Source organism: Neovison vison, chromosome 13, assembly GCF_020171115.1.
Source record: "Neovison vison isolate M4711 chromosome 13, ASM_NN_V1, whole genome shotgun sequence".
Taxonomy (NCBI): domain Eukaryota; kingdom Metazoa; phylum Chordata; class Mammalia; order Carnivora; family Mustelidae; genus Neogale; species Neogale vison.
Window position 1 is genome coordinate 16,252,568 of NC_058103.1, and position 14,224 is coordinate 16,266,791.

A 14,224-nucleotide genomic window follows, 5' to 3' on the forward strand; every position below is an offset into this window, starting at 1 on the left:
ATTAATTTTAAGATCAGCTATTCCATTTGTGCAAAAAGGCTGTTGGGATTGTGATGGGGAGCATATTGCCATCTTCGTATGAAGACTTCGTATGAAGTCTTCTAGTCTGTAAACATGGGATTGTCTTTAGCAATGTTTTGTAGTTTTCATTGTACAAGTTTTAGAGTTCCTTGGCTAACTTTATTCCTAAATACTTTATTCTCTTTGATGCTATCATAAATGGAATTATTTTTTCAGTTCCATTTTTGGATTATTCATTGCCAGTGTGCATAAGTTAACCGATTTTTATAAGTTGATCTTGGATTCTGAAACCTTGCTGAACTCATTTATTAGCTCTAATTGTGTGTGTGTGTGTGTGTGTGTGTGTGTGTGTGTTTGTATTCTTTAGCATTGTCTGTATATAAGATCATGTCATCTGCACATAGAGATTTTACTTCTTCCTTTCCAACCTGGATGCCTTTTGTTTCTTTTTCTTGCCTAATGGCTCTTCCTAGAATTTCAAGTACAATGTCAAATAGACATTTTAAAAGTGGGTGTCTTTCTCTTTCTTGTTTCTGATCTGAGGGGGAAAGCTTTCAGTCTTTCACCGTTCAATATATTAGCTGTGGATTTTCATGAATGCCCTTTATCATGTTCAAGAATTTTCCTTCTATGCCTTTATTTGGTGTTTTTTTGTTTTGTTTTTTATCATGCAGGGGTATTGGATTTTGTTAAATGCTTTCTCTGCATTAATTGAAATTTTTTTTCCTTCATTCTATTAATGTGGCGTATTAAATTGATTGACTTTTGTATGTTGAACCATATGTACATTCCTGAGATAAATCCCATTTGGTCATGGTATAAACCTTTGAATATGCTGCTTGATTTGGTTTGCTGTTATTTTGTTGAGGATATTTGCATTTGTACTCATAAGGGATTTTGATTTGTAGTTTTCTTGTGATAGCTATCTGGATTTGGTATCAGAGTAATGCTGGCCATATAATGTGTTCCCTCCTCTTCTTTGGACGAACTTGAGAAGGATTGGTGTTGATTCTTTAACTGTTTGATAGAATTCACCAGTGATTCCATATAGTCTGGGCTTTTCTTTATTGGGAGGTTTTTGATTACTGTTTCAAGCTCTACTTGCTACATGTCTATTCATATTTTATATTTTGTATTGATGCAGTTTTGGTAGTTTGTGTGTTTTTAGTTTTTGTGTTTATCTAATTTGTTGGCATACAATTATTCTTAGTATCTTATTATTTGTTTTTTTTTATAGTATTCTTTTTTTTTTTTTTTTAAGATTTTATTTATTTATTTGACAGACAGAAATCACAAGTAGGCAGAGAGGCAGGCAGGGAGAGAGGAGGAAGCAGGCTCCCTGCTAAGCAGAGAGCCTGATGCGGGGCTCGATCCCTGGACCCTGAGATCATGAAGGCAGAGGCTTTAACCCACTGAGCCATCCAGGCGCCCCTTCATAGTATTCTTTTTATTTCTGTATTTCTTTTTATTTATTGTATTCCTTTTATTTCTGTAAGATCAGTTGTAGTGTTCCCATTCACTTCTGATTTTAGTAATTTGAATCTTTCCCCTTTTTTTCTTAGTCTAAAGGTTTGTCAATTTTGATCATTTTAAAGAGACAATGTTTACTTTTGCTTATTTTCTCTATTGTTCTTCTATTCTCAATTTCATTTATCTCTACTCTTCTTTGATATTAAGCAGTGCTCTGAATTCTGGGGTTAGCCTGTAGCTGTCTTCAGAGGTTACAGAACTCTGAACTCTGTCAGAACTGGATAAGAACTGTTGTGTGATACAATGGAAAGAGTCTTACATGGGTTCTCAGTCACTGGTTCAAATCCCGCTTTGGCATTTACTAGCTGTGAGTCTGGGGCAAATCACTTAAACTCTCTCATTCTGTTTTAGTATTAGTTAGGTGGAGATAATAGCTACCTTGTAGGCATTGTTTGTGAAGAATTCATGAGATCATTCAATATTTGGCACATAGTAGGCGCTCACAATTTGTGCTATTTACTTGTTGAATAGGATCTGTTCTACTTTGATATGACTTTAAGGTCTGTTCTTGCCCCACAATAAGCCAGGAGTTCAGAGGACAGTGAACACCTGCTTCTGGGATTTGAGTCCTCCCTCCCCAAAGGGTCCTGTTCTAATCCCTTTAGCAAGTTGCTAGGTTACCACTTAAAGGGATATGGTTCACTCATATTTTCTGAATTTGGAGGAACTGAAGATTTTGCTAACATTTGCAAAGAAACTCCCTCTCAGTATGATTGGAGTCAAACATCAAAGGTAGGTAAAACAACAGAAGTAAATAATCTCCCCCAAACATACATGTTTTAGTCTGCTTGTCACATAAATGAATCTCTGTATTCCGTGACAATAAGCAGACCCTTCTTTTTTAGAATAGGTAGCATTTATTGGAAATCAGTATTCATCAGTGTTGTCATCTCGTTTTTCAAGCAATTCCTTTGTTTTTAGAACTTAAATGTCTTTTTCTTTCCCTTGACACAATCTTGTGATTAAAGAAAAAGCCACTGTACTTTTTTTTCAATCTTTGTTTTTAAATTTTCTGTATCTTTTCCATTCTTTGCGGTTTCGTGGTTTTCTAAACCTCCTTTATGAAAAGAACAATTTAAAAAAAAGATTTATTTACTTTAGAGAGAGAAGAAGAGAGAGTGAAAACAAGAGGGGGGGGCAGAGGGAAAGAGAGAGAGAGAATCTCCAGCAGACTCCCCACTGAGCACAGAGCCTGACGTGGGGCTGTGTCCTAGGACCCAGAGATCATGACCTGAGCTGAAGTCAGACATTCACCAGCTGAAGTCAGACATTCAAGCACCCCTGAAAAGAATGACTTAGAATGAGTATTTCTAGTTACTGCCTCAGATTTCTGAATTGTTAAATACTCTGGGTCTTTTTTTTTTCCCCCCCTCCTCTCTTAAATAGCTGACATAGATCTGCTCAGATCATAATCCTGTGTTTAAATCCCCTTGAGAAGTGTTTCTGGGGCATTAGGTACCTTCTGCTGATCTTAGAGTATTAGATGCAAGCCTTGTTTTTTCTGTTATCTGTTAAATGTTCCATTGAATTTACTTTTAATATTTTTGGTACAGTAATATTATGTATACTTTATTTGGGAAATAGTCCAGAAATAGATTTTTTTCCTTACTTATCTCCATGGTTTTTTCAAAATTGCGTATACTTTGAACATGTAAATGGGATTGCATTTTAGAGGCAAGAGAGATATTTTCAGTTTAAGGTAATCTGTTCCTAGAAAGAAACATCTTTTTATAATTTGCCTCTGCATGTGTCAGTTTCATAAGTTTGCATTTGTGTAGGCTAGCACTGTCCAATAGAAATATGATATAAGCTAGGTATATACAGGTTTTCCAGTGGCCTTATTAAAAAATAGAGAAATAGGGGCGCCTGGGTGGCTCAGTTGGATAAGCGTCTGCCTTCAGCTCAGGTCATGATCCTGGGATCAAGTTCTGCCTTGGGCTCCTTGCTCAGCAGGAAGCCTGCTTCTCCCTCTGCCTGCCGCTCCCCTTGCTTGAGCTCTGACAAATATATAAAATCTTTAAAAAGAAAAAAAGAGCAATAAGTGAAATTAGTATTAATAATATATTTTATTTAATCCAAAGTGTCACTTCCACATTTACTCAGTATAAAAAAATTTATTAAGATGTTTGACATTTAGGGGCTCCTGGTTGGTTCAGTCAGTTAAGTATCTGCCTTTGGCTCAGGTCATGATTCCGGAATCCTGAATTGAGCCCCACATAGAGCTCCCTGCTCAGTGGGGAGCCTGCTTCTCTTCTTCCTCTGCCCTTCTCCCTTCACGCTCTCATTCTTGCTGTCTGTCTCTCTCACATAAATAAATCTTTAAAAAAAAAGATACTTGACTTCTAGTGTATATTTTACACTGTAAATATACAATCTCAGTGTGGTACAAAATTTTCATCAGAAGTTTTTATCAATATTTAGACTTTATAAACATTATAGATGAAAAAGTAAATTCTTATGTTCAGGTTGTTCCAAACAGGTTTTCCAATAACTGAATTAAGTGTCAGTTTTCACATTCAAATTTAAATTAATAAAGTTAAATAAAATTTAAAATTCAGTTCCTTGGTCACACTAGTTACATTTCTTCTAGTACTTTTTTTTTTTTTTTAAGAGAAGGAGAGAGAAAGAGAGGTAGCAAGGAGGGAGGGACAGAGGGAAAATCTCAGGGAGACTCCACACCCAGCAGTGAGCCTCATGTGAGGCTGATCTGACAACCTTGAGATTATGATATGAGCCAAAGTCAAGAGTCAGACTCTGAACTGACTGAGCCACCCAGGCGCCCCACACTACTTCCCTTCCAGGTGCTCAGTAATTATATGTGGCTCTTGACTACCATCTTCAACAGTGCAGGTCTAGACCTTATTTTCTGACACAGGCAAAGCTACACTGTGTTGCCATTGGAAGGGTTATTCTTATATTTTAAAAGTTTAAAAAAAAAAAAGGAAAATCTGTTTTATCTTCATTCTAGTTTGCCAGGCTATTTTTGTCCAGACCTCTTAGGGCATTCATCACTCCCTAGGTGCTTCTGTGCTGACAGATTATTGGTTCCTTGTTTTAGTTCACGCTGCTGCTGCTGGTCCTGGAATTTGCCAGGAGTCCTGGTGCTTTAGGTCGCCTCCTGATGCACACGGGAGTGGTTGGAGAGGAGGAAATTCTGTAATCTCCTGGAATCGATGCAGTGTGTGTCCGGAGGCTCAGATAGCAGATGTTTGGCAGTTCGCTAGCAAGAACAGTTCCGTGCCCTGCTTCTTGTTTTTATATGGAAGGAAATACGGATAAGGTGGTTATTTCTTGGGCAGTGGGACCGCTCAGTTTATAGTCGCAAAGCCTCCATTTAACTCTTGCCGTGGGAGCACAGCCCAGGGTTGCCAGGTCTTTCAAGTGAAGCCCAGAAATCAAGATTTTTATATGAATTCTTTCAATTTTAAAAAGATTAGCGACTAATTCGGTTTTAAGTTTAAAACACCACGAAGAATGAAAAACCATGTCTGCAGGCTAGATTTGGCCCTTGGGTCACTAGTTTATAACTGGTTATCAGCATTGTTGGACACAGAACATGAACGTGCATTAAAATCCCCAGCAATCCCACTTGCCTTATGTCATTCCACCCTGGTTTTCTTGCACTCCCCTTTTGAAACATGCACAGGGTATCAGAGTTGGGTTTTAGCTAGTTGGTATGGATTAGAAGTAGTTGATCACTGCTTGCTTGGGTCATTGAGTGCAGTGATAATTGCATTTTTCTTCTATGTTAGGAAAAGCAGGAGAAAAAGTATTAATAGCATTTTTATTTTTAAAATTGCTATGTAAAATGCATAATTTATGCATGACACTGTATATTATGGCTATTTTACCACATATTTCTTTTTTTTAAAGTGATTTTTACTGTTAAGAAAATTTTTTACGGGACGCCTGGGTGGCTCAGTTGGTTGGACGACTGCCTTCGGCTCAGGTCATGATCCTGGAGTCCCGGGATCGAGTCCCACATCGGGCTCCCAGCTCCACGGGGAGTCTGCTTCTCTCTCTGACCTTCTCCTTGCTCATGCTCTCTCTCACTGTCTCTCTCTCAAATAAATAAATAAAATCTTTAGAAAAAAAAAAAAGAAAATTTTTTACTATGAGCGCTGGGTGTTACATGCAACTAACTGATGAATCATTGAACACTATACCTGAGACTAATGATGTGTGATATGTTGGCTAATTTAAATTAAAAAAAAGAAAAAAGTTTTTACTACGTAGCAACAAATGCCCTAAAAGTTTTACGCTTGGTCATTGATGCAGTGCTTACTCCTACCCCATGAGGTAAGTACCTTTATTATCAACCCCATTTGAGAAGGGGGGAAATTGACCATAGAGAAATAACTTATTCATGATTACAGGCAGGAAGTAGTAGAGCCAGGTTTTGAGCCCTTGGCAGTTGCACTCCAGAGACATATTCTTTCTCTTATCATCTCCCTTTCCTCCCCAGTCCTGGGATAATCATTGTCTGATTTTCTGCTTGCCTTAGTGACTCCCTTCCCCATGGCCCGGCACTGTGAGGTGAGCATTGCCGAGCAGGCGTGGAATCAGGTACACTTCTGGTCTCCAGCACGGATGATGCTTTTGGCTTTTGCATGTGCAGAAATGGACATGTCAGTGGTCGCCGTTATCATAACAAAGAGTCCTGATTTCTTCTCACTTTCTAAACACTCACTCTAAAAAGATTAAAAACCCTTAGACAAGCTGTAAGGATAGCACATTCATTGAATGTGTGTATACTCTTGCCATGCGCTCACCACCTGGTAATGTTCTGTCATATTTCTTGTCTCTCTCTGAACCATTTGAGAATTAGTTCAGATACTTCATACCTTAACGCCTTATTCAGCAGTTGTGTCCCTAAGCTCAGGCGCACCCTCTGCATAACCACAGTACCATTGTGACGCTCAGGAAATCTGCCATTGGTAAAATACTCTGGCATACAGTGCTTATGCGCATTACCCCTTTGTCCCCCTTTTGATCTCTATAGCTGTTATTATTTTTCCAGAATCCAGGACTAAATCAAAGATTATATTTAGTTTTCATATTTCTCTTCTAATCTCCCAGACTTAGGGGGTGTGTGTGTGTGTGTGTGTCTTTCATGGCATTGACATGTTTAGAGATTTCCCAACTAGCTGCTTTGCAGATGTCCTTAAGTTTGAGTTTGTCTGATTGTTTCTGTGTGTTTAGACTCAAGTTTAAAAATTTTATAAGACTATTAACTTAGTGCAGTTGTGTCCTCCTCAGTGTATCACATTAGGAAGGATGTGATGTCATTGTACAGCATTACTGGTGATGGCAGATTTCATCATTTGGTTGAGATATTGTTCACCAGGTTGGCTCATTGGAAGGGTGCCTTTCTTCTTTGTTACAAGCATTCTCTGGAGTGATGTTTTGAGATGCATGGATATCCTCTTTCCCAATAGTCTCTCACCCATGGGTATCCATTGGTTTTAGTCTGAACTACTTCCTCTTATGGTTTTTGTAAAATGCCGATTTTCTATTTCTTTCCTTTTGTACTTATTAGCTGGATTTTCTGTAAAGAAGAGCTTTCCCTTCCATGGGAGGCAGAATAATGGTCCTTCCAAAGATCTCTACTTTCTAGTCCCCAGAACCTGATATGGCAATGGAAAATTGAGGTTGTAGGTGGAATTAAGGTTGCTAATCAGCTGACCTTAATTACAAGGGCCCTCTAAGTAAGAGGAGGCAGGGCACCTCGGTGGGTGGTTCATCAGTTAAGTGTCTGCCTTCGGCTCAGGTCATGATCCCAGGATTCTGGGATCAAGTCCCGCTTCGGGCTCCCTGCTCAGTGGGGAGTCTGCTTCTCCCTCTGCTTGCCGCTAGTGCGCAAGTGCTCTCTCTCTCTCTGTCAAATAAATAAAATCTTAAAAAAAAAAAAAAAAGTAGGAGGAGGCTAGATGCTATATCAGAAGGACTAGACCTGCCATTGCTGGCTTTGAAAATAGAGGAGGGAAACTATAAGCCGTGGATCAGGGGCAGCCTCTAAAAGCTGAAAAAGGAGTAGAAATGGACCCATCCAGAGCCTATAGAAAAGAATGTAGCCCCAGTGCTGCCTTGTTGAAAGCTGTATCAGACTCCTGATCTACAAAAATATCAGAAATATTGGTTAAGCTGCCAAGTGTGTGGCAGTTTATTTTAGCAGTGATAGAAAACCAGGATACCTTCTTACCTTCTTATCAGTGTGGACTCATTGGGAAGGGAATTGTAGTTTATCTCTGTCATATTCATATCTGTGTTGAAATTGTCTTAAATTTGGCCACTGGTATCCTTGTGACATAGCCATTTTTGAGCACTTTCCTCTTTCTTGGCAGAACAAGATATCCCAGGCCTGTCTTGTGCTTTCCCTCCCCAGGGCACTGTTTCTTACCTTCTACTCTGCGCTGAAACCAACACCTAGGACTCTAAACTGTTTTTCTTATGACAGTATTACAAAGGCAACATAATAGTGATTAATCACTGGGGAAACCCTGTAACTGGGCTTTAAAGTTTGCCACAAGAATGAGAAGTATGGAGTGTCTGGCCTTTTCATTCTGTTTTCTTCCTGTGTCTGCTTTGCATGGAGTTCCTGCCAGGGCTGGGCAAGTAGCAGCAGGGATTTATGAAGATTTTCACATAAATTCATGAAAAGATGTGTGTCTCTTTCTAGAGGCTGAATTTTATTCTAAGGCCTGTTCATAAGTTTCTGTATTATTCTCATTCAGAAAGTGTTCAATATGTAGTCCTTTAAAAAAGTTGTTCTGCTCATGGGGTTCCTGGCCAGTGGAACCTCTGACTCAGGGTCATGAGTTTGAGCCCCACACTGGGCATAGAGATTACCTCATTAAAAATAATAATAATAATAATTGTTCTGTAGAATTCTTGGCTAATTTTCTCAATTTGTAGGGATGCATAGAAAGATTGCCTTTAAGGGGCCAGAATAAATGTTAGTCTTTGGGGATATGTAGAAATCTCACGTGATTACAGACTTTTGTCTTAGGGAGCAATGACTATGCTTGTAGAGCCTGGCAGGAAACTGTGGTGGGGACTGTGCTGAACTAGAGTGCCAGAGCCTGTGCTGAAGAGAGCGCTGGTATTTCCCTGTTGACTCTTGCCCTGGCAAAGAGAGCTAGCCCAGGGATGCCGGGGTTTCAAGAGGGGTCCAGAAATCTAGATTTTTACACAAATCCCAGTACTTTCAAAAGGTTGGTAATTCAGTTTTATTGAGAAATAACACACAGGGAGAAATTACCAAACTCTATCTGTAGATTGGATCCCCAGTTTACAATCTCTGCCCTAAGATACACTGTTAAGCAGCATCACTACACACAGAGGGCTGTCCAGAGCAGGGGTTCTTAGCCTTTTTCTGCAGTGGACCAAATGTGTAAGGGGTGGGGAAGCCGGTGGGTCTGTTGTCAGAATAATGTGTTTTAAGTGTATAAAGAAACCTACAGGATTATAAACAGAATCAATTGTATTGACATGGAGTTACCAAAATATTTCTGAGAAGCTAAATTTGTGACATATATGCATTTTTTATTTGTGCATTAAATAACATGATCTCGCGGAAGGTCTGTTCATTAACTGTAACTTCTAAATACTGTGAGAAGTGATATTGTGAGATAACCGTAACAACTATAAAATAATATTAAAACACCTAGTATATGTAGGAGGCCCAGTCACAGGAGTTTGCTACCACTGCTCTGTCTTGTGCCTACATTCATAACTGCAGGTCATGTTAAATGTAAACTAGCAGTGGAAACGAATATGTTACAACCCCCAGTGAACCTCACGTTGAGAACTCTTAGTCCAAAATGATCGGCAGCCCGCTCATAGTAGTGTGAGGGGAGCAGTATATATTCTTGAGTATAATTAAGAATTAAGTCACACAGTTTAGTTTTGTCTCTACAATTAACTTTCTGGTTACTGAATCTGACTCTGTTTTTCTTTAGAACGTTATCATTTGTCTTACAAAATTGTGCGAACAGATAGTCGCCTGGTACGCAGCATTCTGACAGCCCATGGATTTCATGAAGTAAGTTCATTTTTACTATCTCACCTGATCTGCTGCAAAGCTGAAAATCCTAACCCCACGACTACCGGTTAAGAGGACAGCTCTAGAAGGTTCATGGGACCTATGCTTAGTGATAATGCAGAGCTTGCACTGGATTTCCAAGTGGCTCTGTCAGTTTCTCTTGAAATACGTGGAAAACATTTTCACAAGATTTCTCTCTCCCTCTCTCTCCCTCTTTCTCTCCTCTTTCTCTCTTTTAACAAGCAAACAAAAGCCCAAACATTTTTCTTGCTATGATTTTTTGGGTTGGGGTGGAGACAGACTTGCCCCTAAGGAATCATCTGATACCTAATTAAGGTGCTTTGATTGCAAGCAACAGAAACAAAGGCTGCCTAACTTAAACCAAAAAGGATTTGTGGGTAAGGTATATACAGCATAGGGAGCAGAATCAGAGGAAGGGTTGGGAAGGCAGGCCTTTGGAAGGAGAGAGCCTAGGACAAATCCTGGGGATCTGGAAATAGGAATCAGGACTGTTTCCTCAAGGCACTGCTACAGATGTGACTCGGCTCCTTTCACTGTCCTTGTGCCCTTCGTCCCTGAAGAATCACATTCTGGAGATAATATAGCTGGTCCAGATTGGGTCATGGATCCACACCTTGTAAGTGGGGAGGGCAGTGTGACTGGCAGTCTTTTGAAACTAAGTAGTATGTTATTCCCCCCCCCAAAATTGGGAAAATTGGGATATTGATATTAAAGGGACAGACAAAAATGTTGGATAGTCTTACCCTGTAGATATTTCGACAAATTGATAAAAGTCTAGTTGTTAGCCCCTTATCTTGGGTTGAGGTTTGAAATAGAGCAATTGAGGAAGTTCTGTTACTAGTTCATATCCTGTCCTGTTGTTTTATCTCCAGGGCATAACATGGTACATATCCCATCATAGGCATCAAGTACATAATTGACAAATGAATTCTTAGGAATTAATGAATGGATGTATAGTCTAAGTTGGTTTGCCACCACAGGGTTTTAGTTCTGATCAGTACTTTATACCCATCATCTGCAGGGATATAAGGACACCCTGAGAAAGGAGTTGTGGGGTTGAGCCCTCTTCTCATACTTTGATATGCAAGAATGTTAAGAGACATAACAAACTGCTTTAGAAGGATTCATTTTTTCTATTTTCTGCATTTGAGATTTGCCCAACTATCTCATTCTTTAAACTTGATCGTCCCCATGTTCTTTATACTCAGCTTTTATTTTATTAGGCTCACATACTAACTGGGTGCCCACTGTGCTCTGCAGATGAGAAATTTCTATGGCCTTTCTTGCTGTCTGTCTCTCTGGAGAGAGGCTATCTCTGATGTTTCTTTATCTTTTTATCTGCCCTCAGGTTCACCCAAGCAGCACTGACTATAACTTAATGTGGACGGGATCTCACCTGAAGCCCTTCTTACTTCGCACACTCTCTGAAGCACAAAAGGTTAATCACTTTCCCAGGTAATGTTCTTGTAGCTACTTTGCTCCATTTAAAGGTGCCTGACATTGGGCATGTAGCCAGTAGAGATAATTAATGTCCTTTCAAAAAAGAAGTCTGTGATACAGGGCAGCAGTCTGCTGATCAAACTGAGGTGTTCACATCCATAAGCATGTATTGGACTATGTAGACATGGATGGTTCTGAAGGAAACTGTTTCTGGATTCTAAATTCCATAGGTTCTTTTTCCTAAAATTGCACAGCTTGAGAGCCCTTCATATGGATGGGTTCTCCCTTCTCACCTCCTTTTTCCAGTGTTAACTGTGTTCCCCTTTATTAACAGTGGTCCCCTTAGAATCTTCATATGGTGCAAACATTGTCCTTGGGTGCAGATAGTTTTCAGGATTCTAAACAAAAGTACAAAAAACCATGATGTCAAATTCAGTTCTGACAAGGACAAATGACCAAGCAACAGAAACCATCACAATGGTGATTTCCATTTCCTTACTTTTAATGGAACTAAAGGAGGACATAGGTTGTTAGCTGGTAGACCATTAATTTGAGTTTTTAATGATAGATCATCTTGTGACTTTCTGACACAGAACTAGGGAGGAGTTCAGAGAATTGAATGTCATTGCTGTAGAAAACTCCTTCCAATCACATTGTTAATGGCAGCCTAGGGAGGCAATGCTGCCTAGTGGCTAGAAGCATGAGCTCTGTGATCAGTTACCTGGGCCTAGATCCCAGCTCTGCTGAGTGACCACCAAACATGACCTCTCTGAACATCAGTTTCCTCATTGGTAAAAAGATGTTGCTAAAGACAGACTTTGTATAACTGATGTTAGGATTTAACCTATTAGGATCTAAGATGTTTAAAACAGTGCATGCCTGTCACATAGTAAACATTGGAGAAGTCTTAGCTACTGTTTTTGTGACCAGAGTTTTTTAGTGTTTTCATCCACGAAAAAGAAAGTAGGAATAAAACGGATGGTAAAGGGGCGCCTGGGTGACTCAGTGGGTTAAGCCTCTGCCTTCAGCTCAGGTCATGATTCCAGGGTCCTGGGATTGAGCCCCGCTCTCTGCTCAGCAGGGAGCCTGCTTCCCTTCCTTTCTCTCTGCTTGGCTTTCTGCCTACTTGTGATCTCTGTCCTTCAAATGAATAAATAAAATCTTAAAACAAAACAAAACAAAAACGGATGCTGAAACCCTGCCTTATTCTGGCAGTCATACTCAACCATGGAGAGATAGATAGATGACCTTATAGAGAAGAAAGAAACAAATCTCATTTAATGAAGAGAAGGAAATCCAGTACAAATTTTTTAATTTGGTCAGTAGTTATGTTTTGTATTATTTCCAGGGCTTATGTACTACAAAATATCCTTATGTACTTATGCTAACAGGTTTCATTTTCAGTTACCTTCAGAGGCTTTTCTCACTTTTATCTCATGAAATTTCTTTCTTGATTTTTCAATTCTGTTGTCTTATATCTCATCACCGTGTCTAAGTACCTGGCCAGTGTCAAATAGTTTCTTCATCATCTGGGATAAATGTGTGTTTTGAGTCTTCATAACAAGTTCCAGTTTTATTTGAGGTCTCAGCTTCATTCGCAGAGAGTAATTTAAACTTTATTTTCTTCCTCACTGTTTGAAAGATGTGGATTTGTCTGAAAGATATTCTAAATGTGTGACTGGATGATTGAAGTCAATCAGATGCATCTGTTTTAAATAGGCATTGAAAGAGTCCTTGAAATAGCCCACATTAGAGTCTGCATTCCAAATTCATGTGAGCAGTGTATTTTAATAGTTTTCTGAAATACTCCCGTTGGTATATAAGAATTCTGTCTTAGTTTAGGCTCAGTCAGTATTCATAAATTCAATCCTATCTTCTCTTGAGTACTTCTTGAATGTATTATTCTTGCATGTTCGAGCACATTAATAATCCGTCATCTAGGGGTGCCTGGGTAGCTCAGTAGATTAAAGCCTCTGCCTTCGCTTGGGTCATGATCACGGGGTCCTGCAATCAAGCCCCGCATCAGGCTGTCTGCTCAGCGGGGAGCCTGCATCCCTTCCTCTCTCTCTGCCTACTGGTGATCTCTCTCTCTCTCTGTGTCAAATAAATAAACAAAATCTTTAATAATAAAAAAAATATAATCCATTATCTAAATGCAATGTCCCTTGTGGCTTCTGCTGCTCTGTTTCTCATGTTTTCAATCCAAAGGCTTGAACTCACATGCAAGAGGAATTCGAGCACTAAAATGTTTCTTATTGTCAACTCTTTCTTAATACAGTTTTTTAACTTTTTATTTTAAGTAATTTTAGACTTCTAGAGAAGTTGCAAAAATATAGTTACTCAGTATGCTTTACCTTGTTCTTCTAACATTAACATCAGTTACAACTGGTATAATTATCAAAATGGAGACTTGAACATTGGTATAATATGCATTTTAATCAAAATTTATAATATTTATGGTGTTTTGATGAATCGTGTACTACAGTGGTTGCAGTGAGAGTCAATTTAGTGTAAGTGGTTTTTAGCCGAATGATTACGGGGGATTTGAAAATAATGCATATTAATTCACATGCATATTTTATTGTAGAGAAGGTGTGCTATGATACAAAAGATCTACAAGCATTAAATATGTTCTATGAGGCTAAACCATTCTCTGGGGGAAATGGCATAGAAGAATTAAAAGCAAGGGTGATTGGGGGATAATTCCTGGGTGGGAGGATGAAGGAAGCTTCTGGGGGTGCTCACACAGGTGACCAAAATTCATCATGCTTTGCGTATGTGATTTATAGACTTTTCTGCATATATATTACCTCCAGTAAGAAGTGTATTTTAAAAAGTGAAAAATGTACTGGCAGAAAAGAGCATTCTCTTTGATAATATTTTTAAACTGTATGGTGGCTGTTGAATCCTGATGTTATTTAGGTTCCCTTGAATATACTGAAAAGGGTAGTGTTATGATTTTATTTTAAAATAATATTTACCATTCATTGGCTCATTTGGGACAATTTAAGTTTTGGGTTTTTTTTTAAGATTTTATTTATGTGAAAGAGAGAGTGAGCAAGAGAGTGCACAAGCTGGGGAAGGGGCAGAGGGAGAGGGAGGAGCAGACCCCACTGAGTAGGGAGCTCAGTGTGGGACTCGGTCCCAGGACCCTGGAGTTATGACCTG

General features: G+C 39.1%; 1 protein-coding gene across 20 annotated transcripts in view; it reads left to right on the top strand.

Moving 5' to 3' along the window:
• TTLL5 (tubulin tyrosine ligase like 5) overlaps nucleotides 1-14,224 on the top strand; it is a 279,659-nt gene that overhangs the window by 9,691 nt on the left and 255,744 nt on the right. For all 20 annotated transcript variants that reach the window (XR_006381664.1, XR_006381662.1, XR_006381665.1 and 17 more), the window contains exons 4-5: nucleotides 9,513-9,595; nucleotides 10,965-11,071. Coding sequence is in view for 16 of the 20 variants with exons in the window: in XM_044230835.1 (XP_044086770.1) it covers nucleotides 9,513-9,595; nucleotides 10,965-11,071 (190 nt within the window). In the remaining 4 variants the exon portion in view is untranslated. The remainder of the gene's footprint in view (nucleotides 1-9,512; nucleotides 9,596-10,964; nucleotides 11,072-14,224) is intronic.